The sequence below is a fragment of the Pseudopipra pipra genome, chromosome 15, assembly GCF_036250125.1.
Source record: "Pseudopipra pipra isolate bDixPip1 chromosome 15, bDixPip1.hap1, whole genome shotgun sequence".
In the NCBI taxonomy this organism is placed as follows: Eukaryota; Metazoa; Chordata; class Aves; order Passeriformes; family Pipridae; genus Pseudopipra; species Pseudopipra pipra.
Genome location: NC_087563.1, coordinates 17,812,748 through 17,838,401, shown reverse-complemented (window position 1 = coordinate 17,838,401; position 25,654 = coordinate 17,812,748). Strand labels below are relative to the sequence as shown.

General features: G+C 43.9%; 1 protein-coding gene across 3 annotated transcripts in view; it reads left to right on the top strand.

Moving 5' to 3' along the window:
- FNIP1 (folliculin interacting protein 1) overlaps nt 1–25,654 on the top strand; it is a 64,341-nt gene that overhangs the window by 24,082 nt on the left and 14,605 nt on the right. For 2 of the 3 annotated variants that reach the window (XM_064672254.1, XM_064672251.1), the window contains exons 2-11: nt 2,414–2,540; nt 11,028–11,171; nt 15,535–15,635; nt 15,891–15,965; nt 16,447–16,538; nt 19,048–19,131; nt 20,123–20,194; nt 20,990–21,125; nt 21,662–21,863; nt 22,247–22,332. In XM_064672254.1, the coding sequence (XP_064528324.1) occupies nt 2,414–2,540; nt 11,028–11,171; nt 15,535–15,635; nt 15,891–15,965; nt 16,447–16,538; nt 19,048–19,131; nt 20,123–20,194; nt 20,990–21,125; nt 21,662–21,863; nt 22,247–22,332 (1,119 nt within the window). The remainder of the gene's footprint in view (nt 1–2,413; nt 2,541–11,027; nt 11,172–15,534; nt 15,636–15,890; nt 15,966–16,446; nt 16,539–19,047; nt 19,132–20,122; nt 20,195–20,989; nt 21,126–21,661; nt 21,864–22,246; nt 22,333–25,654) is intronic. The other variant, XM_064672252.1, reaches the window with a different exon arrangement.

Here is a 25,654-nt window from a genome sequence, read left to right as displayed (position 1 = left end):
GAACTTTCCCCCAGCTCTCGGAAAGGCTCCTCTGCTTTGGGAAGTGGCCCGCTCTTGCCAGGGAATGTTTTTGCAAGGCTGAAATGTGCTTAAGGATGCTATTATGTAACAGAGATAACGCTTCTTTGGAATTATCACAAATTATGATGGATAATAGCTACTAAATGCTTGTCTAGAGAAAGTTAAAATGTCATGTGAAGAAGCTGAGAAGTAAACAAGCTCCTGTTACCTTGATCAGATATGTTTCTGAATACACCAGGAGTTTTATATTTAGCTTTCTCTCCTCTTAGTGTGTAATCTGCTCTTGGAGCTTTTTATAAGTAGACTTTCCTAAGATCTGGAACAGCTACTGCCCTTCTTTGCCAGTAATTTCAAAGTCAAAGATCAAAAGTACTAGGTAATGGAAGACATGCTTTTGTCTGAGTGTGAAGGAAATTCAAATGCGTTGCAAGGGTGGAGCAAGTGATAGCACCTTTTTGGCCAGCAAGTCCTTGTTATTGTCCCACACTGCTTCTTTATAGGAACCACAGTGGCCTATCTGGAAAAAAATATTAGTTTCTGGACTTCCCCTGATTTCATTTAAATATATGGAGGCTGTTCTTCCAGGAAGCCAGTTTATCCAGTGGTTCTCCTCACCTCTAGCCAAAGTCATGCTCTTACCAGCTACCATCCCCCAGCATTAGTGCCTTCAAGCCTCTTAGTTGGTAACACCCCAGACATGTATAAAACCAGAGATTTTGTTTTCTTTCATTTTATGAAATGCAAGATGGGGCTCATTTAGCAGAGACCCCAGTAAATGTAAGCTGAGCTCTTTTCACTGTGCTTGGGTTTTGGTACAGAATTTGCTCAGTTGGGTGTCTGCTCTTTGTTGTGGGCATGTCTCTCTGCTGAGGACACTTGGCTTTAGGTGCCCAAATGGGAAGGTGCATGGCTCTTTGACCCCAAATCTAGACATCAAGTTATTTCAGCTTCAAGTTGCTCAAGGTTTTTTCTTGTAACAAGTTGATTTTGACATTTGTTGCACACTGGCTTTTCAGCAGCTTCTGTTTTTCTCTTCTGTTGCTAAATGGTGGGGCTGGGCTGATTAGGAAATGGATTTCCTCTGTCAGGAGGCTGAATAACTGCATGTCTTGATGCTTAGTTTCACCTCACTGGACTATGGTGGTTGTAAAGCCTGTGTACCTACACTGGGCAGTCTTAAAAGCTTCTGATAGGCAATGATGACTTTGGTGATCAAATTGACTTCTACTGTCATAGGAGTTGTTGGGTCATACTTAATCATTGGTGTATTGGTCACATAAAACATGGGTGCAGAGGAGGAAACCCTTTGGGTGGTGAGTTAGAGGGGAAAATTCCCTGTTGTCTTGGAGTCTAGTATGCCGGGTTTGCCTTAATACATATTATGGGTGTCTTTTTGCTGAAATAAATGTACAGCTGCTTCTTGTAAATTGGGAGCCTGTGCGCTTCATTAATGGCTGGAAAGTTCCAGCACCTGGTTTCTGGCTTCTTGGGGTTTCATGCTAATGCTGCTTGCCTAAAAGCCAAGGATAAGGAAGCTAAAATTTCACTTGGTCTAGGAAGTGGCTCGTAAACTAGCTGAAAGATGATTCCTGGTGGCTTCATGGATAGAGCAGGTGTCTTGTTTCCTATCTTCCAAGAACAGAGAAGGTATCAGTGAAAATGGATTCCCAAGCCAATGGACAACAATGCTTGGTGGGCTTTAAAGTGATGGCTGGCTTTTTAAAATGGAAACTTGAGATGATGGCTACAAAGCACCCTTAAAGGCAAGGTGATGCAGTGATTCTCAAGGCTGAGCCCTCCAGGTTCTCCCTTTGCAGAGCTGCTCTGGAGTAGTGGCACTAGGGAAGGCAGAGGCTCAGGAAAGCTCCTTCCCTTGTCATTGAATGCAATACCAGTTTGGGAATAGGTGTGTCAGGACTGCTGTGTGTGGTTTGCTGACCATGGCCTGCAGTCACAGTGGCTTAAGTGGAGAGGACTAGGTGGTTAAGGTCCCTTCAAACCAAACCATCCTGTGATTATTATTCTTGGTGGGTTTTTTTTGTCTTCCAACACAAAAGCTGAGTTCTTCTATGACTTTGATTTTAAATAGCTGAAACTTGAGGAAAACATATCACAAGACAGAGCACAAGATCTATTAATGCTGCAGAGAACATTTTATGTGGTTGTAGTGGATTGGTGGAGTTTATGACAGTGTAATTTGGCACGTGTAGGGGAAAGAAAAAAAACCAAAAGGCATGGTTCTGGCTGCAGCATCAAAGGGTTTGATGAAATGGCATTGCATTTGCTTGACTTTGTGTTTTAATCAAGTTGTATATACAGATAATGTAGAAATAACAGTGTAATAAAGAGTTGTGGTAATTGATCCTTCTGCTCTTTTCTTCTTTAATTAAAGCTGGCCTTTGCCGGAGTTTGACCCGAGCCAGATCCGACTGATCGTGTATCAGGACTGCGAGAGGAGGGGACGGAATGTCTTGTTTGACTCCAGTGCTAAAAGGAAAATCGAGGATGTTTCAGTGTCGGTGAGTATTTTGCCCATTTTCGTGTTTATAGTTGGTGTTTTTTTCAGATGGCCAGATTGACAAAGCACACGTGTTTGTTTTATTCACACTGACATTTAAACGTCGGTTATATGCAGGGCTATATTTAAATGCCTGTTAAGTTGCAAATTATTCAGGCTTCAGTAATTTCACTCTTACCAGATTTAAATACTGTAGTGGTCCCTGTGTTCTGGGGCTCATCTACTTTCTGCTCTTTCAGTGAGAAGGATTCCCTCCTGGGGCTGCAGCAGGCAGTGCTGGGGGTTGAGGCAGGGCAGGAACTGGTATTTATGGACCTGCTTTTGTACTGTGCTGGGCTCTGCATTCATAATCAGAAGGTCCTCCCAGTCCTGTGTCCTCTTGTGTCCTGTTTGTTTAGCTTTTGCCAATTGTTGTTTGTATGCTTTGCTGACAGTTTTTTTCCCCACAAAGTTACTTGAAAACTTTTCCTCTGTTTTTCGTTTTGGCATGGTTTGCATGGTAATCTCTTAGTTGAAACTGTAATGGATGCGGTCAGATGAGGATACTTCCTTCTAAGGGCTCTGGCCAGAAGATTAATTTCTAGCCACAGTGCTATTGTAAGTGGTGGTGTGAGGTTGGACAACTTATTTCGCTGCTTTGAACTTCCTTTTTACCATCTCTAAAAGCACCCACAAACCATTTTAAGCTCTGCAAGCAGAAAGCATGGTGTGAACTGGAATTTATGATTCCAGTTGCTTTTACCTGTAGGATGTACTGAGGTCCTTCTGTAAGCAGGAGTACACAAAATAACACATTACCCCAAGCTCTGGTTTTCCTTTGGCTATTGGAGTACAGCCAGAAGATTGTTCATCCAGCTTTGCAGACTCTTCAGCCTCTTGCTGAGAGCTGCCAGCCTGATGCTCCTCACCCTGGTCCTGGGTGCTGCCTGTGCCCAATACCCAAACCTCTGAAGTCACTTGGTGTCTTATCAGGCATAAACTTGGAGGCTTCTCCATTGCTTACTCCAGTGCTTTTATAGCCATGAATCAAGATCCCAGTTTCCTAGTTCTTACAGAGAATTTTTGAAGCAAAGCAAGTTTCACAAATGTTGAAAAAAAAATGCATCTTTCTTTTTAATTTGAACTTGTTAGAATGGTTTTATGAGTTCTTGTTCTTTCGGGTGTTCTTGCCAGGAAAACAGGTTTTTAAAGACAAGAGATCTTTACAAATGGTTTATTGGTATGAATTGCTGTCTGTGCTTATCACTATTACCTCATTAGTTATAAAGTATTGCTTCATTAATAAAAAAGATGTACAGTGTAAATCCTCTTGCTGTATTTAAATTAATTTCTTGAAAGCCTCCTTCAGTTGTGTATTTGCACACTGAACTTGCAAACTTCACTGGTTTGGGTTATTTCAGAAAGTTCATTGGCAGCTCAACAAGAGGATAAATGGCTGATAATGGAGCTGATATGGTTCCATATTAATCTCTCCTTTCTTTTTCTTTGCTAAGGGGGAGGGAAACAGCTGTAGTCACCATCTCTGTGAAGTGAGTACATGATACTGGTGGAGAAAACTGTTCCCAGGGCACTTAAAATATCCAGAATTCATCTCTAGAAACTTGATATATTTCTTTTTTCTCATAGTATTAGAAGACTTTGAAAGAGGATATATTGAAACCTTTGCTGGCTACAATACTTGCCTTCTGCAGCACTCAGATAATGTCATGTCAGGCAAAACTTTTCTCGTAAAACAAAACTTTGCAGGTAAAAACATGCAGGAGAGTCCTCGGCTGGGCTCACTGTGAGCTCAGCACAGGCCTGTGCAGCCAGCAGGACGTACTGGCCATTTTCAAGGAATTGCATTGTTTATTTTTCTAGCTCTTTATCATGATTTTCCTACCAAAGACACACCCTGCCTATACAAAGCCAGATCTTGGCTCTAAGCACATTCCAAGGCACCCTTGCCCTTTTGCAGCAAGCTGTGTGTGGGCTGGGCACTCTCCCTTCTCAAAGGGTGTCTGTTCAGCACCCCACAAAAGCCAATGCTTTCTGCATCTCTTCCCCCTGACATTTCCCAACAGGATTTATACCTCTGGATTTACAAATAACACTGAGGGTGGGGGGGAGATCTGCTGAAGTGCCTGTCAGTGCCCAGACTCTTCTGGTTGAAGGCTAATCAGTCTTATGTGGAGAATCAAAGTTTGCTTTATGTTGCTGTGCTCTTCAGTTCCCGTTTTCTGTTGTCATGAGACATGAAAGCAATTATAATTTAAGAGTTGTATGCCTCTGCAGCAAGGTGAGATATGTTTTGGTCTGTTTTATGTATCTAATCTCTATATATGTCAAGAGATATGTACAGTGGACCAAGGTTGAACATGGCTCAGGCATTTGTGTTCTATAAGGGAAGGTATGGTTGTAAAATTTAAGGAGCGTCAGAGCAAACCTTCCCAGACTCAGATGTTTCAAGAAATAAACCAGTGAGCTCTGAATTTTTGATGAGTGAAAACTGCTGAGTTTGTGCTCACACCAAGCGGGGCTCTAATTAGTTAAGCATTACTAGGTTCATCTTATCCATGAGGGAAATGTGACTAAACACAAATAAAGACTTTGTGTTTTCATTGGGTATTAAATCAGCCTCTTCATGTCTTCAGTAAAGCTAAATATTAGGTAAGCAAGAATTTGGAGAGGGTGTTGCACAGCAGGACACTGAAGGCAGCTCAGAGTTTGCAGCATGGCCATTACAGTATTTGAATTGCTCGGGAGAAGTCGTGTTTTCCCCAGGTTTTGTTAGAGTTAAACTTGGCCAGGGAAGCTGAGCAGCAGTCTGGTGACTCGGAGGGCTGGCAGCTCTTCCCAACACCCGGAATGTTGGCCCAGGGCTGTGCCAGGCGTTTGCACCAGGCCAGGCAGAGATCCACCCCGGGCAGCTGTGGGCACTTGGCATGGGGGAGGCAGAGAGATCCCCTTTGTGAGTCCTATACCTTTTTTGGTGCTGAGCAGGAGAGGTCCTTCCCCGCCTTTCTAGGGGATGGGCTATTGATCAGCCGGGCTCTGGAAGCAGAGGGGAAAGGCTGCTGCCTCCCAAGCATCAGAAAATTGGGTACCTCCAATATCTGAGTTCTTCCAGGATGTCCTAGAAGAGAGTGGCTGCCCTTTCCAGCCCTGTGGCACCAGGTCATGAGCAAAGGGATCAGAACAGGCATTTGCACATGGAATGTACCAGGGCAGTGTGGGGTACAAGAAGCAGACATTACTGATGCCTTTGTACACAGCCTCAGTCCCCATCCAAGCATCCACATCCCTTGGATTTTGGGGTATCGAAGTACTTCTACAGGCAAGCTCATGGGTTTGAGACACTGTCTCCTCTAGAGAGTTATTTGTTTTGTTCCTGGTACCAATAAGTGTCTCATTTCTAGTGACACTATATTACTTGATTTGCAGGTGATAGTGTTACAACCTGTGACTGGTTTCTACTAGAAGAGTCATTTCTGTGCTTGTCTGCTCCTTTCCTCCCACACCTCCTCTCCTGCTCTCCTGTCCCCCATGCCAGCCCCTGGGCTGTACCGAGTTCCCAAGGCAGGAGCTGTGGGACTGGGCCTGCTTCATATTGAAGAGAGGTGCTGATGGACATGTGAGAGCTAAAAGATTTCCTAAGCTTAAAGATCAGCCTAGAGGAAGGTGTGAAGTCCAGGGGGGAAGAAGGGGTGTCCAGGGACCATGAGGAAGAGGAGGGAGGAAGGAAAGGAAGAGCCAAACTGCACAGTGCTGAGCAGGGCTCTTGACTTTGGGTGTGTGGCAGGAAAGAGGGAAAGACAAGGAATCAGAGAAGGGCAGTGACTTGTTGCCAGGACCCAGAGGCAGAAGGGGATTTTCAGGAGCAGCGTTAGTTTTGGTTTTTTGAAGAAATGAAAGAGAAAGAGCGACCTGGGATGTGGAATTTGAGATCTAGAGGTGCAGTAATGAACTTGGGTTTGGAGAGTGGAAAGTTCACTTTTTCCATGTAACCTAGTTGTCTTTATATTCAGGATAATTTCAGTGAAAGGTCACATGATATTTGATCTCCTACAGCGGCAATTTCTTTTACTCCAAATGTCATATTTATCCCAAAGTAGAGAAGTGGCATGCTGGTTGAAACAAGCCAGGATTAGCCACGTGTTCCAATATACTTCAGCACTGGATAAATGTTGAACAGCAAATTGCTTTGAAGGATTAGTAATTGGATAGTGAGCCTTTTGCTTTTAGGTGAGTTGTGTGAAATGGAGACTCTGGACTCTGTCTGGCTCTCGGGACAGGTTTCCACTGAGCCAGGCTGAGCAGATGGATAAAGCTGTAAGCACAGAGATCAAGTCCCACCTTCTTAGCTCTGCTTATTCTCTCTAAACAGAAATGGAAAAATACTAGTGGAGTGGGGGAGCACGGGGTTGTCTTGACTTTTTTCAGTGATCTCTGAGTAATAGAGGAACTTGACAACTCTGGAAATAAAGGGAGATTGCAGCACTGACAGCTGCATTTTAAGAAAGATACCTGGATTTTTACAGCAGCACTGAAGGGGACAGATGAATGCCTGTTCAGGTTACTCCCATGTCCTAGGAGGATGCATACATTTAATTGCACATTCAGACTAACAGATATTAATAAAGCAGAAGACTTAATTTATCTGTTTTGGAATAATTTTTCAGCTTTGCTGGAAAACCTGTTCTGGAAACGAGGTACAGAGCTCTTGAAGAGTAGCAACTTGGCTTGGAAACACAGATTTCTCTATCACTGCCACCACAGTGGTATTTGAGCACCTGCTGTTCAGAGAGGTAGAAAAGAATAAAGCATAGGATGACATTTCTCTTTCCTCCTGTCACTCACAGCCCTAACACACCTACACACAGTCTGATTTAGTTCAACACACCAGGCTCCTTTCAACTTTCTTATTATCCCCAAACCAGAACCTGCCCAGCAGAAATTCAGCACCGGGCATGTTTTTTCCACTTATTGAGGAGATTATTGACCTTGTAGCAAAGAGTCAAAGGTCTTTGCTGACAGATGTGGAGAAAAAAGACTCCAGAAGAACTGAGGAAGAAAACTCCTTTGTACCCCGTCATACTATAGAGACATTTTACTCTAAGTTATCTTCAGAACTACCTGATAGGTCTCCAAGACTTTCAGCAACCCATGACCTCTAATGTAAGAACTGGGACTGGCAGAGCTCTTTGGAGCTGGGTGGTATCTGCAGTGAGCTGGCAGAGAGAGAACAAAGAGTGTGGCCCCAGCAGGGAGAGCAGTGTGGCAGCCAGGATCCATGGCATCCTTCCAGCAGATGTTCTGCTCTCCAGCAAAACAGGGCGTTCCAGAGCACTCTGGCAGCACCTTGCCCGGGGAGCTGATTTGATGCAACCGTGTCTAATTGGAAAGAAAATTCACAACTTTGAAACTTTCCCTCGTACAGTTCTTAAATAATTAGGTTACCCTTTTATTCTTGGAAACCTGGCTTGAATATCTTTGGACTATTATATTGGAATGCAAGTAATCCCACTCCTTTGATGCATAATATTTTGAGATTTGTAGCATCTAAAATTTCATTGGCATTTGGAGTCAGAAATTGCAGAGGAGAGAGTCACTGCAGGTACTTGATCTCATTGTCCAACAAGTTCTTCTTGAGCATCTGCTAAGTTTGTAAGAGAGCAAACACCAAAATTCATCCATGATCTACATTTTAGGAGGGATTTACTGTTCTCAAGGTTCTGAAAAGTGGTGGCTGAAAGACCCTGACCTGCTTTAAAGACTCCTTGCAGTAGTTTTGGTTCATTAAACTCCACTGCAAAGACCAAACAGCCATTTTCCTGGTTTGCTATTTAAATTAGGCCACTGTTACTTCAAGTTACCAGACTCCCCAGTGGATCTGGGGAAAGCTGCTGTGCAGAAAAATGCAGTGACAATGAGAATAAATGACTTTAAAGTAATTAATTTGCAAAGTTAGCCTATTCTTTTTAATGCAGAGAAAAAAGCCAGTAAATGCATTTCTTCATTCTCAAGGAAGCTTAGTTCTAATTGTAACTTTTTAGAAGGAACTTTCAACATCTGATGGAAAATGCAAGCTGAAATGTGGTTTGCCTGCAAAGCTGCTGTAACCCTGTGGATTGTATGTGGTTTTATCACATGATGCTTGCCTAGCCTAGGACATTGTTGTTTGTGTCAGAGATAAAATGCAATTCTAGTTCACGAGTTCCTACTGAAGTCATATGATGATCATTCACATGTTCCAGCCATTGTGCACTGTGCTCAAGCCACAGATCCTCAGCAGCCATTAGCAAATCCACGTATTGCAGGAATTCAGCTGCTCCTGGGGATGTTGTAAGGAGAGGATATTACAATGTGTCAGGAGAGCACAGGGCTCGGTGGGCAGGGAACGCTCCCCTCCCTCTGCCACGGAGTTACTGATTTCTCTGCACATTTTTCCTTGAGGCTTTCTGTGGCAGCAGCTCTCTGAGGGAGCAGCAGTGCAGGCTGCCACGTGGGGCTCTGTAATCCTGGACACATTCTGCTGCTTTGCTAAATCTCACCCACAATTAGGGACAAATGACAGTCACCTCTCCCTAAAAAAGTAACCTGGACAACCTAGGACAGAGGCATGGGATTCCCATTATGTCCCTCCTCAAAATCCATCCACAGCAGTAAAACAAGTCATCTTTTTGTACAGTTCTTCCTGATTAGTGAGCAGAGTCATGGAATTACCACCCTGTGCCTTGGGTATTTCACACTTTTCTTTATGCATTTTCCTTTTTTACATAGCTATTAAGGATTAAGGCATATTAATGTTTTTGGCTGAAAGGAGAGGTGATGAAAGGTGAGTCCAGAGGTGAAGCTGTGACATACAACAGCAGCTCTGGGTTTCCATCTGTCCCTTGAACCTTGCTTCCAGCAGGATTTACTTGCAGCTTGCTCTTACTGGTTTGCTGATTGTGTAGGAAATGTTAATTGAGGAAGTCTCAGGGCAGAGTTGGTATGGAATTCTGAGCAGTGTAGGCTATTTCTGTCTCCTAGTGCTGCCCACCAGCAGATGTAAATAATGCCAACCTTACGTGGGTGTGCTGAAGTGTAACGAGTGTGTGAAAAATACATTGAGATCTTTAGGTGAAGAGGGTTGGCAATGCCAGTGCTGGTATAAACACCATTAACTTATGTGGATGCTGATTCTGCTTGGGCTGCTGAGATTCACAAGGGAAACACAAATGTTTTAAAACTGTGAATGAAACAGTAGTGGAGCACCTCCTGTGCCAGTGATTGATAATACTGTGTGTGGGGAGGGGATGCAGATCCTGCCCATCCTGTACATCAGCTCCATCTGGGCCCTCCAAACTCCCTTTTCTGCTGTGCTTTGTCTGAATCTCCATCAGAATTCACCCTGTGGATTGATTCCTCATAATTTTGTGAAACTTTTCTGACTTCTCTATTGATGCCTAAAATGGAAGAAAAAATTCTCCAAACAATATAAATACAGGGAAGGCAGAGAGCAGTTCTTTAATGAAGGCTGTCAGGTGCAGGGAGTACATGGGCACACACACACACAGAGAATTCTCACACTTCTATAACTTTAACTAATTTCCATATCTAGTGGGTACATCCAAGAACCGTTTTGCCCCTGGTACCACCCTCAGCCCCTCCAAGGGTTCTGGGCCCTCTATCTTGTTTTGACTACAATATATCTCATTATTCTGGTCCAGTTGCACATCCCAAACAGGATGTCCTTGCTAAAGTCTCTTGTAAAAATTGTTAAACAGAAATTCATTGGAAAGTAGCACAAACCAGGAGAAAACACTTTAGTAACTGTCTAAAGTGAAAGAAAACTATACAGCTATATCACAATCTACAAAAAACCCAAAAATCTTTAGGTATCACTGTAACACTAACTTTTTCAGCTTTGTTCATTTTCAACCTCACAATTCCCTCGTACTGAAAACATGAGGAATGAGTTCCTCATTGTGCCACTCTTTAAAAAGGCTAAGGGGCTTATACCCAGCTAGAGAGAGATCTGTAGAAACCAGGATCTTTTCTCTCCACTTATCCCTGTAATATGAATCTCCTGAATTCAGTGTTACTCTTACTTGATTATTTATGGTGAACTACTCCTTCTCTGTGTGCCCATCACTGCTGTGCCACCTCTGCCCTGACAGGCACAGGGAGCAGGGTGAAGACAGCTGGAAATGCTTTGCTGCCATCCTCTCTCCTAATCCTGGGTCTAAAAATGTAATTTGTAAAGCTTCAGAGATGGATGGCTACTCAGGAAAATGGAGTTGGAATGGCCTGTTTTCTCTGGGCTAATTGGAATTAAAGGAGCTCAGCTTTCCTTTGTACAGCCAGGCTGCAATAGGCACAGATATATATTCTCTTACCTGTTTTTCTGGGACATAAGCCTTTCAGCTGTCAAATATCTTACCTAAACAGGTAAGTACAATGCTGCTAGCAGTGATTTCAGGTTGTGGATCTTAGTGTGTCACATGTATTGTCTTTATTTCAGAAACTCTGCAGTGATGCTCAGGTGAGAGTGTTTGGGAAATGTTGCCAGCTGAAGCCTGGAGGAGACAGCTCTTCTTCCTTGGATAGCTCAATCAATTCATCCTCCTCGTTCTCTGATCCAAAAGAACAATGCCCAAAATACCAGGTGAGTCACTTTTGATTTCTTTTTTGTTTGCATAACCCATGTCAACTACCATGAGCACGTGAGGTTCCAACTTTTAAAATGCTCGAAGTGAGAGGCTGGAGCTCAGTTCTCAGTCAGAACCAGGCTTTGGTTCTGACTCAGGAATGGTCGATGCTGTAGCTTTGGGTTTGAACAAGTCTGAAACCAGCCAGCTGGTTCTCTCAGGATGTGTTTTGAGTGGCAGTGATTTCTCCAGAGCACTTGTTGTGTCTCATGACCCAAGTGATACCACTCGTTCAGTACGATCAGACTCAGCCCAAATATCTTGGTGTAGATGAAGTAGTTTATTTTACTTTATTGCTAAATGCCAGCGAAATAACAGAGACACACTTTCTATAGGGACTGTCTGTGTAACAGCTTTGTAACAAGGGATTCAGTGCAATTGAGTTCCATTTTACATAAGAGATTTTGGCCATGAGAGTAGCTAGAGTCATCTGACACAGATATATTTCTGTCATCTCTCCTTCCATGGATCACAAGTGTTTTATATTAAGCCACCCTAAAATAGAACTAAGCCCTTCCACTCTTTGTAATGAAGTAATTGTGTGTTTGAGGGAAGCTATCTCCACAACCTGCTCTGAAGTACAGTACTACTGATGTCTTAATCTCCCGTAGATAGAAATGAAGAACCTTCCAGTGCTGACTCTCCCACTGTCACGTTAACTCCTGCTATATTTGGAGAGCTGTGTATTCTGTTTTCTCTTTCTCATCACACTCTTTTCCACAGCTTTGGTAAGGTGGCTGAAGATCTGTTTTCTGTTCCTCCCTTCCTGGAAGGGCATTTAACTGCGGTTCTGAAGGGAAGAGACATTTCTGTCAGCAGCTCCCTTCCAGCACAGAGTAACCTCCTTTGTGCACTGTGTGCCCAAGGAAAATGATGGCCCCCCACTATCCAGAAACTGTCTCTCCACCTGGGCGGGCTCTGTCCAAACAGTGGTCAGTGTTATTAAGGGAAATTAATTTTAGTGGTTGGCATGACAGTGTAGTATAAAACTGAGGAAAGTTTCCCCTTTTAAGTGCCCACTTCCTCATGTGTATCACTCAGAGTCTTGCTGAGGTGAATTGATGTGTGGCTACGTGACTGTGCCACAGACTTCCAGCTGAAGTTGGTCTTCCACAACATATTTGTTGTAAACTATCTGCTGCATTCATCAGACTCCTTCCAGGCTTCCCCAGCCAGTGAGCACAGAGCTATAAACACAAGAATTCTTTAATGCCCAATAAAAGTTTGTATCAGGTCTGCAGAAGGGCCCGAGTAAGTTTGTCCAGACATCACTCAGCCTGGCATTTCCTATGTTCTCACTGCTGTGTCTGTAACCTCAGAGGTTACTTAATGTATTTGCAGTATTCATAAGTTGTTTTGTTCGGTTTTTTGTAAAGCTGTAAATGGGAGCTCAAATAATACAATGCTGTGGGACTTTTAAAATAGTTCTTTATGTTTTCTTATTTAAATACACTTTGACTATATATGAGCAACTTTAATTGCAATGTGAAATTCAGGGGTTTTGTTCCAGGCTTCCATATTTGTAATTCTGTCCCATCCAGATCCCTCAAAATATGATTAGAATCCATTAAGATGAAGCTGGACATGATTCCAAGCTTGCCCACAATTATTTGCACATCATGTCATTGATGTTGCCCCTTGTGCAGGCAGGACTGAAGGTCTTTCAGGTTTGTTGATCACAACATTTGACATTTATTTCTTCATTTTTAATTTTCAGATGCACTTGGTTATTGACAGGACAGTATGTACAGCAGAGGGAATATTAAATGCTGTAAATATATTCAGAAGTGTAATTTCCAAATCATGCACATGTTACTGCCTCTAATATGCTAATGTGCACTCACCAACACTTGTGGGTATTTTATGATCAGTTTTTATGGGAGCTGGTAACCATGGCCTGGGGAGTTGGTTTGTGGCCAGGCTGGCAGTGCTGCAGGTTGTGCCCTTTTTGCCAGATGCTCCTTAGCTGTTTTTTGTTTGAGTTTTTAATATTTAACCCCTTTCCTCAGTTGATTGCACTTTACTTTGGTCTTGACTGACCTTTATTTTGCAGCATTAGAGGCCTGAAGAGTTGGGCTGTAACAGTGTTTCCATATTAAACGCATTAAATATGTGTCTTCTGTTATGCAGGGTAAAATTATTGTTATTAAGTGTAGATGAAATGCCAGACTGAACAGGCCATGGGCACATCTTATCACGCTCTTTGCCTTCAGCAGTGCTTGTCTGTCTTTCAAAGGAAAGGGAAACCCCTACAATTAAATTTGAAAGCAGCTGATTTTCACTTTAATTTGGTTGCCTGACAAAGAAAATCAATACTTTAAGATAAAGTATTTTTCCTCAGCTTTAGAATTAGATTTTCACAACAGCAGAAAGTTGAAATCAAAACCGACCATCAAGGGCTTGACATTTAATCAGAATTGTGTCCTTCATTTGGAGATCTGCAACAGATTTAAAACCAACAATCATAGTGTGTGGCTGTAGTAATTTGCAGTGTTCTCAAGTCAAGATTTCATGATGCTGGCAAACCTGTTATTTCCTAGAGCCATTAACATCTATGCTGGGATTTCCTTGGAGCTGCTGGGTCATACTGACTGGTTTTAAATTCTGGTTTTTCCAGTAGTGCCTGCAGTGCACCTGGGCAGTGGGATATCCTGGGAGGGAAAGATGGAAATTTCACCGAGGCCCAGCTAATGATCAGGTTTTGCCCTGTCATTGAACACTAACAAACCTTGCAATTGTATCCTCATTTTTATAACTGTGGTTGCTGCTTTTAGTGATTCTTGCAGGGATAGCAGATTTCAGAGGTTAATAGTATGGCTGTTAAAGTATCATCATCTTAATTGAGAGTGCTTGAGAAGAGCTAAAAATTGAGATGTGTTGTGTGTTGCCTTTTGGCTGATGAGCACTTCCTTGTTCCTGCCCTTGTTCTGTGGGTGAGTGTGAGCAGAAACCTTGAGTGGGATATTCACAGCCCTCCTTGCTGCTGGTAGGAGCCCGTGGTGGGGACACTCTGTCCTTGGGTGTGCTCTGGGCTCGTTGTCTGACACTGGCACAGGCTTCCCAGGGAAGCTGTGGCTGCCCCATCCCTGGAAGTGTTCAAGGAAAGGTTGGATGGGGCTCTGAGTAACCTGATCTACTGGGAGATGTCCCTGCCCAAGGTAGGGGGTGGAACTGGGCAAGCTTTAAGGTCCCTTCCAACCTAAACCATTCTATCATTCTATATTCCAATCCTGTGTAGCAATCTGGGTGAGGATCCTGGTTGTTCAGAGCTTGGATGAGGAGTATGAAGACCTGGCACTTAGCATTTTCCAAGCACAGAGTTGTTTCTGTGACTGGTTTTAGGGATCTTTGGGAAGGATTACTCCAAGGAAGTGGAGGGCTATCACACATCTTGAAGGAAATGTGTTGCTCTCTTGCACAGTACCAAAGTACTCACCTGTGAACTGGCTGAGCTCTGTGAGTCAGTGATCACCATATTTTAAATTAGTCAGGGCAAGGCACAAGTGGGGACCCAGCACTAATACTCTGCCAGCCTAGAGATGAGACAGCCCTGGACTAAGGGACAGTAATCTCAGCCTTTGAAAGTACACAAATGAGATGACTGTCAGCAGAGCAGTCATCTCCAGTGGATTGCCCTGAGTGATTTTTTAATTTTAAGGTTTTGTTTGCAGAATTTGGCCTAGCCTGTGATGCAGCATAGTGACATCCCTCCTTGGTATTTAGCCTGGGTGCCTTACAGCAAGCTCTTGCCAACGGAGAAGCAGGAACTGCACAACTGTAGCCTGGCATCATGATGCTGCAGCTCTTTGCTGGTACCATCACGGGAGCACGAGGGAAAGAGTCATCCCATAAAAATACCATCCAAGGATAAGTTGTGAATCAGTGTTTGTCAAGAAAACACTGGTCCAACTTGGCTCCAGTGCACAGTCTGTTTAAGACCTCCAGTGAACTGGTGATTCTTCTTGTCAAGGAGAGGCAAGGTTTAAGCTTAATGGTTTTTATTCAGCAAGGTGTGTTATCTCATTCTTAAAACTTTAGTCCCCTGGCTCAATGCAGTTGGAATCTGCTTCCCCTCACCCAGATGGGTTAGGTTTCTTCAATGGTTTTAGTGGTTGAGCTCACAGCCAATATGAGATCACTTTCTGTGCTAGCATTATCTTCTTTAAACCGTTCAATTTAGCGTGTTCAACAGTGTTCTAGGAAGATATTTTGCATGTTTATCTTTTAGATAAAGAATATTTTCCTGTCTTTTACACCCCCTAATAGAAGTGTGCCTCTAAAATGCTTAAACCCAAATGTTTTTGGGTTTGTTTTTTGCAGGGTTCTCGGTGCTCTTCAGATGCCAACATGCTTGGAGAGATGATGTTTGGCTCTGTGGCCATGAGCTACAAGGGCTCCACGTTGAAAATTCACCAGATCCGGTAAGATTAATGTTTTGCTGCTGGTGTTTTCAGAAGACTCACTCCTTAGTGCTACTGCCTACTGAATTGAATGGCACAAGTGCAGAGTAAAAGGGATTTCTGTGTTTGCCTTAACGTTATTCTGATGTCACTTTGGAAACAAAAGGCCGTTGTGTCGTGTGAAGGTCTATAAAATCTGGGGGGTTGTGAAATGGAAAGCCAGGCCTGGCTTGGCACTGTGTTTCTGACTGCCTTCTCCCCTCCTGCCCTCCTCAGCTCACCTCCCCAGCTCATGCTCAGCAAGGTGTTCACAGCCCGCACCGGGAGCAGCATCTACGGCAGCCTCAACACGTGAGTCCCCCCAGCCTGTAGCCATTGCACACGAGCAGGTGAACAGGACAAACACACAAGACTTTTTTTGGACCCTCCAGATTCTTTCTCTAAAAAGTAACTTCTTGTTACATCCTGTCAGTGGCGTCCTCACCTTCCCCTCACAGTTGTTTTCACCTCAGTTTGCTCTCAGTGAATGAATGAACCATTCCTTCCATGCTGATATGGGGAAGCTTGATGTTGTAAGGTGCAGAAGTGCCTGCAACGGGGGAAATTCAGTCCAAGATGAAGAAAAAGGTGTTACAAAAATATCTGGCTTCAGAGTTTAGTTTTCTGTGTGTTAACTGACCCACCTGAGAACATGGCTTAGGCTCTGAAAGCTTTTCCTAGTGGAAGCCTGTGTTCTTACCTTGTCTGTTCCATTCAGGCTATAATGAACTAACATTTTGTTCTACTGAAATGCAAATCACTGGTTTTGTTGTATGTTTTATATTTATTATAGGTTGCAGGACAGTCTTGAGTTCATTAATCAAGACAGCAATACATTAAAGCCTGACCACAGTACAATTATGAATGGACTTCTTGGGAATATAGGTAATTACAAACAAATTTTATTTGCTGATATCTTTAATTGAGTAATCATAGATTCTAGAATATGCAAGTCTTTTAAAGAGAATCACATAAAAAAAAGCTAAAGATGCAATAGAAAATCAATATTGGTGAAGTTTGGAGGAGAATGAATCAGACTGTTCTGGGAATTAGCAGTAGTTCAGTATACACAGCTGTATATGTGTATATAAAATACATAATAGAAATATTTAGACATACTTCAGTGCAAATACAGAAAATGTTGGAAAATAACATTCTGTAGAACGTCCTGAGCAGCACGTCTCAGGTCAGGCAGGATTGATTGTGCCTGGCTCAGCTCCCCAGTTTTATTTTCGTTAATAATTCTCATTCTGCTCTGTACTCTGCCCACCTGAGCACGTGTGGCCACGTGTTTCCTCCGAGTCTCAGTTAACCTTGCACAGCTGTGCTGCAGCTTTGGATCAGATTAGACAGAGTATCTTTGTGTTCTCTCCTCTGTCTGGCCATGGGAGTTAAGCAGTGTTGAGAAGCCATCTGGCATCCTTGGTTCTCAGCCTCGTGGAAGGGCTGTGGGTGGAGGCCCCATGAACATTAGATAACAAAGAGGGGAAGGTCTTGGCTCTTCCCTTTGGGAACAGTTGAGATGATAGTAGAGATACTGGGCTTCAGTGCTTCGTTCCAGTCGTAGCCACCTGATTCATGGCTCTGTAGCACGTCCTCCCTGTCCCTTCATTTTGATTGTTGACTCTCCAAGCAAATGTCTGTTGTAGGTAGAATAAGGGGCTTCTTTTTAGAATTGCTTTCCAGAATACTGCTGTATGTAAAATATGCTTTTATAGGGTTGGAAGTAAGGAGTGGATTTGATGACTGTGTTACTCTTAACTGGGTTTCTGACTTTGATGTGGTCCTAATTCTTGGGAGTGTTTACTTCTCTCCTTCACACTGACTTTGATAAGACTGCTCCTAGGCATGGGCTTAAATGCTTTTCAGGCTCATGAGCTGTGTACCTCATTAAAGTCATTCCCAATAGTCCCTCTATAAGGGAAGCCAATTAAAGTTGCAAGAACCTTTTATCTATTAAATGCTTCCTGAATTCACTAGGTCAGGATAGTTTAAAAGGTGGCATTTTTCTTAATATTCACTATTCCTTTCAGACTTCAACTGTGATTTTTCCCAGTGCATGAGGTGCCCAATCTAAGAGAGAGGAGATCACCTACTTTTAGGGTTTGCTGTGGTTTGTGCTTGGCAAAAGTTTGCTGTATCACCAGAGAGATCTAAACTGCAAGTTCCAATTCAGATAAGGCAGCTCTTAGGAGAGGACTCAATGTGATTCAGGTGTAGGCAGTGCCACCCATGTCCAGCTCTGAGGTGAGGGTGACTCTTCCCCTCCAAGCAGCCCAGTGGCTGCCCTGAGAGCTGCCCAGGAGGTGTGGGCACCTCGGAGCAAGGGTGTGTGGCAAGAGGCACGAGGTTGCCTGCAAGGAGAGGATGCTGAAGTTTTCTTTGTGATTGAGCTGCACAAATTTTCAGCAGTGTTTGTTTACAGTTCCCATTTAAGCACAGAGGGAACCCTGGGCAAAGTGGAAAAAGGAGTTAATCTGTAACTGCAGCGTTTCTAACAACTGTGCTCAGCAGCTCCTGACTCACCTGTGGCAGGAGAAGGGGCTGTGTGTTTTGGTTGGGAACTATTTACAACGTGCTTTTTTTAGATACACTGGTTGAAAAAACAAACCAGCAGCTCTGGTCATGTGTTCCCTTTAATGAGTGAAGGCCTGAGAGAATGGAAGGGAGCTCTGAGGTGCAGCCTTCGTGTTTTGTATAATCCGAAAACTTTGAGTGGGCATTTGCTTCACATGTAGGAGAGGGACTGGCAATTAACTCATTAAAGTGCTTTTCCTGACTTTGTGTACAGTAAATACACTGTTTTCTTGGTATATCTACAACCCAGTATTACTTTTAAAATGAACTACTGAGACTGCTAACATTTATTTTCTGTGTGATCGTTTCACTCAACTGATGTACTGACTGTTCTCACAACAACTACTTCAGCCCATAATTTTCTGTTGGTTCTACTAAGATGAATTCCTGCCTGCTTTCTCCCCCTTCCTCTCTCCTCTTCAGCACCAGTGTTCCCAGCCACCCCACCACTGTGGATGTTAAAACAAACATTATACTCCATGATGAATCTCCTGTTTGTGATCAAGTTAGGCTTTGAGCCTGCATAAATTAATCATTTTTCAACCTTAAAAAAAAAGCCCTTTTGAGAAACCTCATCCTTGTATGGGAGACACTGGAAAGCTGGGTCTATTATGTTAATTCTATAAGTACTGTGCCGTCCAACTGCAGGACTTACCCTCACACCAGCATTCTTGTCAGGCCTCAGAGCTGTTCTCTGCCTATGTTACTCTGCATTTATGTTGGCTCATATCTTCTCCCTGCCCTGGCCCCCTCCCTAGGGACTGTTCTGCTTTACTAACCTCATTCTCTCATGTGTATTTTACGTTTTGCCGTGTAGGTCTTTCCCAGCTTTGCAGCCCCAGGCGGGCATTCTCAGAGCAAGGTCCGCTCCGCCTCATCCGGAGCGCCTCTTTCTTTGCAGGTTTGCAGTGTGCTGTGTGCTGTGGGCTAGTCTAGCTGGGTGACAAACTGGGGGGGCATTTGTAGTTCAGCCCTGGAAATAAGATTTCTTTTTCTTTTTTTTTTTTTTTTTTAAATACAAACGGACAGTGATGTTTGCTCTCTTACCTTTTTGGATACGTTCCTTAAATCCCCAGAGGACAACAGGCATTTAATAGTCCTCTTTGGGGTTGTTTGTGTTGCTTTGTTTTGGAAACTTATATGTTTTAATATGGATTTCGTATTTCTGGAAATAATATTTCACAATGGTGTCAAGCTATTTTAATCTGGACTGGTTTCAACTAAACTGTAAAAACTAAAGCTAACCTAGATTCACTCAAAATGGACATTTCTTGCTTTTAGTGGCTGGGTCTTATTTCCATGGCTGAGTAGTTTTATTTCACACACACATTTGTAAAATATATCACATTTAAAGACCATTGAGCCTGAGACACTTTTGATCTTGTGTGTACACAGACTCTGAATCTGGACAGCTTTTGGCTTAGTTGAACAACCAATGCTCTGCTCACAACTCAAAAGTATTATTTTCTTCAAGACAGCATTGAAAATCCTTATGAAATTACATTTATAATACCTGAGAAAGCTGGTATATGAATGAAGTTGTGTTCATTTTGGGTTTTGGTGGTTTTTTGTCCATACACTGAGTACTACCAGTGGGACCAACATCCTCTTGGTACATTAAAATTTCATTGAAAATTATCTGTGTAAAGAAATAAAGTGTACCAGTTTCAGTTTGCACTAAAATAGGTGTATGGACTGGAGAAAAACACATACAGGCTTCTCAGATAAGTGTTTTGGCTTGTTCAGCTAAGCAGCCTTTCTTGGTGATGGCCTTGTGCAGTGCTGTTGATCTGAATTAATGAGCATGTTTTTGTTTCATTAATTACATGGAGATCTGCAAACAAGAAAGGAACTGTATATTCCCCTGCTAATTGGTATTCCTTGTTTTACAGTTCATAGCAACCCTATGGATATGCCTGGGAGGGAGCAGAATGAGGACAGAGACAGCGGTATAGCAAGATCTGGTAATGGCAGCTCCGTGTGTTAACCCTCTACACTCCAGAAAGACTCAGTAATGTTGGTCACTGGGATCTCTGCACATGAGCAAATAGTGCTGAAATGGGATTGTTCTGGCTTGTTCTGTATAACATTAATGATGCCTCTCTGTACAGGAACAAATGGTGCTTCAGGCACCTCACAGGTAACCTGACAGCAGGGCCAATTATTAAAGCAAAGCAGATTAAATATTGAAATGAGCTTGCAGCATTTCTAAACAATACTTGCTGTCATCATCTTTCCAAATCAGGGAGGCCACGTTGGATGGGCCCTGAGCAGCCTGGTCTAGTGGAAGGGGTTGGAACAAGATGAGCTTTAAGGTCCCTTCCAACCCAAACCAGTTTGGGACTTTGTGATTCCCTGACAGTGACATTAAAACATGAATTCGCCTCCAAAACACCCCTCTCCTCCCTTAAAATTCGGGATGTTGGGCACTGGGGTTAGGATTGGAAGGATGTCATCAACATTACTCCTTTCCACAAAGAATTTATTTCCCAATACTCAGGTTGCTGAGCAAGGTACAGCCTGTGCGTTGCTTCTTATGTAAAGCTGCAGGACTGTGCCACCCTCGTAATGCTTGTATGGCTCGTTAATGTCATTATAAACTGGTTATTTTTAGATAAGAAACACAGATAAGCAAAAGAGAAAGCACCCGAGAAGCAACACCGGTATATCTTGAGGGGCTTCATTTAGCTGCTGGTGTTATTTTCCAAATGCTCTTTCTTCTGAGGAGAGATTTTTATTTATTCCTCTTGTTCCTGCAGCATCTCTTAGCAGTCTGCTGATCACTCCGTTCCCATCCCCGGGCTCCTCGTTTAACAAAAGCTGTGCTAGCAGCTACCAGCGGCGTTGGCGTCGCAGCCAGACTACCAGCTTGGAGAACGGGGTCTTCCCTCGATGGTGAGCTGGGAATTCAAATGCTGGTTGCTGCCCATACATTTTCCCCCGTTGTCAGCTTGATTCTGCTCTTGCATATGTACATCTGCGCTCGCTGCTGCTCTCCGTGGGGTATTGACAGAGGTGTAAGTCGGGCTGATCTTTTTTAGTCTCTGTTTTCCTCATGCAATTCATTGTTTTGCACTAACTGGAAAGCCTTCAGCAGCATGTAAATCTGTAGGCTGTATTTTTGAGGATAAGAGGCCCTAAAATCCTACTCACAACACAAATTCTTGGCAGAGATGGGGGAGAACTAGAATACCATATTCTGATCCCACAAACACTTTCAATCCGGTTCCAGCTTCTGTGATTGCAGGATCAGTTAATGGTTGCTTGTAAAAAATCACAAACTGGATGTTGTCAAAGGTGATGATTTGACAACACATGCAAACAAAAGGTGTTTGTTGAAGTTAAGTGTTCAAGAACTGAATTACACAGCAAACCAAGGTACAACTTTATCAGTGGATTACGTTAACTTTCTCTTTTTTTCATGCTCCAAGGTCCATGGATGAAAGTTTCAACTTGTCAGATGACAGCTCTGGTCCAAGCCCGGGAATTGTTAGGAAGAAAAAGATAGCAATTGGGGTTATTTTTTCACTCTCAAGAGATGAAGACGAAAACAACAAATTCAACGAGTTCTTCTTCTCACACTTCCCTCTTTTTGAGAGTCACATGAACAAACTGAAGAGTGCAATAGAACAGGTAAACACGCTCGCTTTGGATTCTTGCCCTTGTACTGCTCTGTGTTCCCCCAGCCCTGTCAGATTTAATTCCTAACTCCTGTTGCTTGTTACAAAAGGTGGGATCAACTTGCTCTTGGGTGTAGGAATTGCATCACTGCAGTCAAAACTTTGACTCCTGTGCCTTAAATGATGAAATGCACAGAAGAAGCAGAAGCTGCAAATGTGCCTCACCTGTCTTCCCTCAGATAGGAAAGCTGGCACTTGTACCATCATTTTATCACTTAACAAATGTATTTGCATGACCAGTTGCATGGAAGATAGAGGCAAACACATGACTTTGTTTTCCATTTTCTGTGCTTCTGAAGCTCTGTGTTACTCATCTGTTTAATGATTGCTTTCAAGGCTATGAAAATGAGCCGGAGATCAGCTGATGCCAGCCAGCGGAGTTTGGCCTATAACAGGATTGTGGATGCCCTTAATGAATTCAGGTGAGCAGTGTGACTTCTGCCTTTTGTGGCTGTTCCTTCAAAAGCAGAGTCTGTTTTATGAGGACCTTCTTAGTGCATGATAAGTAACTTACAATATGTAAAGTCTTCTGCAAGTATAACTACGGCAAAGGATTGGTGATACCAAGCCATTCTGACCTGTCTGTGTTTTCAGATTTTGCCAAGTGTGGGTATCCATCAGGGCCTGGTGTGAACAGGACACAGATGATCAATGTTTTCTGTGCTTTAGGTGGTAATGGAGCTCACAGTGACCTCTTAAATTATCTTTTATGGCCTGTTGAGAGGGGAAAAAGCATTGCAAAGCCATGTTTGGGAAATCTGCCTTAGTGTATTTTCCTGATGTGTGAACAAAGCCCACCCCACTCTAAATTGTGCTCTAAAAGTATTTCAGATAACCAGGTAGGAACAAGGAGAGCTGTCTTTTCCCACAGTAAAATGCAGTGCTGTAATCTCTGGCTATCAGTACCTGCAGAGCCTCTCTGTTCAACAGTTAATATACAAAGTAACACAGATAAGCACATCCCTGGCATTTAGCTGTATTTTCTTTCCATAGTTGAAGTCATGGGGGGGGAGGGAATTAAGATGAAATCCATCTGTTTTGAGTGATTCATCTCCTCTCAGATGGGAGTGGCAGGGTGCTTCCTTTTACAACCACTGTAGAGCTACTTTTTAGAGACATTATTGAAGACAGTGCTCTGATGTTATAAAAAGAAAATCCTGACATCAGGATGTGTTTTACTAACAGTGAAGGATCCTGAGGGTTCACTTGCTTTTCTACAATTCCACGTACTACCTGAATGCCATGGATTAGGTGGTGCTGCAGGATGAAGGCACAGTATATTTTTTTATTTTTTTTAGAAGCTCCAGGCAGTCACAAGGAAGGGCAGAGGATATGTTCTGTAGGGACAGGAGGCAGGGAAGAGGGAGCACGTGGGCCTGCGGTGAGAGGTGGATGGGATCAGCTGTGCCAAGAGAGGGAGCAGAGAGAGCTCGTGACTGGGAGCCGCTGATCCTGCCCAGGGGCCTGAGACGAGTTCAGCAACTGGGAGCAGCCACCGTGGTTCTCTGCTCCCCCAGCTCTGCTCTGCCTCTACCCCTGCTCTCCCCCCGAGCCATTTCTCTGCCTTCCCACCCTCTCTTACACCACCTCCCCAGCTGTTTGCCCAAATCCTCCCCCAAAACATTCCTCCTCAAGGTACCTTCAGCGGACTTTGCCCATTCTCCTTTGTCCTTCCAAGTTAAACAGTTCCAGAGTGCTGGGGAGGGGCACTTATCCCGAGTCAAAAGTAGGAATAATAACCCTGAAAACACAAGCCAAATCCCCCACGCTGGCTTTTCCTGCTGGAGGGGAGCTCAGCAGCGTGGAGCTGGGATGGGATGAGGAAGGGTGCTGTGGACAGGCTGAGGAGGAAGGTGCAGATCGGCACTCTCCTGCACACCAGGAGCTGGGATCATTCCCATGACACAGCCCTTGCATAACCAGCACTGGGAGCATGTGTCCAACCACCAGTTTTATGCAGAGGTTTCCATGGTGATATAAATATTACTCCTTAATAGTGTAACGAGGTAAATTAAATCCAGTTTAATTTCATGGAAATGAATTTCCTGGGGCAGCAGCCTTTGGCAATTCTGGGTTTTGTTGGCTTTTTTAAGGGATTGCATTCAGAGGTGGGCAGCAGCCAGTGCCCCCAGCCCAGGCAGGGTCCTTGTGCCCCTGTGACATCCCCATTTCTGTGGCAGGCAAGAGCCCCTTGCTTTTCAAAGCCATGCAGGATGTGTCTGGTAAGAAGCAAGAAGCATATTTAAATACTGCAGGCTGGATGCAAAGATGCTTTGGCACAGGTTCAGCAAACCCATTTAGGACACTATTATCTCTTTAGGCGTCTGCTTTCCCACTGAAGTCACGGGGAAGTCAGGAGCTGAGTCCTTTGGTGAACCTGAGACTTGTGTTGATTCCTGCCCTCTTAGCAAACTGTGCTGGAGGGAAGAAGGGTGCTGACTTCAGTGGGTTGGTGATTCTAAAATGTAATCCCATGCTGGTTTAACTCATTGCAGTCTGGTTGGTTTTGGGGTGGCTTTAAAGGAGAATCTTGTTTGTTTGTTTGTTTTTCTTTAAACCCCCCATATTTTCAGAGGTGCCCAAGAGTAGCTGATGTGCAGTCTGGTGATCAGAATAGCCTCAGATGAGTGGGGCACGGGGGATGTGCTGCTGTGCTGATCAGAGAAGGGAGGAGGGAGCGTGCAGGAAAGGGGCTGTGGTTGGAGGTCACCCCACTACCTGCAACAGAAATTGTAAGGAGCTGCCTGCAGGGTCAGCAGGCATTATCTGCTGCTACTGGAGGATAGAGGGGGAAAAGAAAAGACAGCAAAACAGACCCTTGCTTTGCTTTTGTTGTCTCACGTAGGGAAAAACAAAGCTGCCTTCTCTGGAAGGCCCAGGCTGCCTCTGCAAATGGATGCTGTTGATAAATTTGCCATCGATTTGGTGCCCAGCTCCAGGCCTACCCTCACATCATTAGTCACTTTACAGCAATTTTTAATTTTCTAAAGCACTGATGGGTTTAGCTATTAACACCTGACTTAGAGGCTTAGAACTCTCTGTGGATGTCAGCTGTGCAGACACATGACTTATGAAATAAGCTACTGTACTTGCATAAACATTTCGGCTCCCCCAGTCCCCGAGGCCGGCGCAGCACATTGATAACACAGATTATGCATCTGACTAATACCTGTGTGGCACAGACACAGGCTGGCAAGGAAACCCTGATCTCGGGGCCTGGGGAAACACCTCTCTCTGCTTTCTGGCAGACAGATTTGATCCTATTTTCTGCCAGTAATTTTTAAGCAGCTTATGCTGCTGTGAACTGACTGGTGCGTTCTGCTCGGTGGTGCCAGCACGGGCATGGAGTCGCGGGGGCTCCCCTGCTCCTGCACTCCCTGCAGTGGGGATTGCCTTTGTTTACTTGCTCCTTTTTAAGGAAAAGCCATCTTTGGAAGGCAGAAATGAGGATAAGGGAGCAAATGCACGTGAATTAAGCTTTATAAGCCGCTGGTGTTTTTTCTTTGCCGTTGTGTTGCGGCTCCTAAATAGCAGAGCAGCTCTGGGGGCACAGGGCTGGGGGTCCGTGTGTTTTCCTCGGGGAGGAAGGGGTTGCAGCAGGATGCTCTCATCCGTGAGGAGCTGTCTGCCTCGATTGGTTTGCACAGCACCAGGGAAAGATGTCTCAGACTGGTACTGAAACCCGGGCCCAAGGCCAGGGTGGTTTGGGGTGTGTGTGGGTGAGGGTGAGGCAGGAGCAGCCGT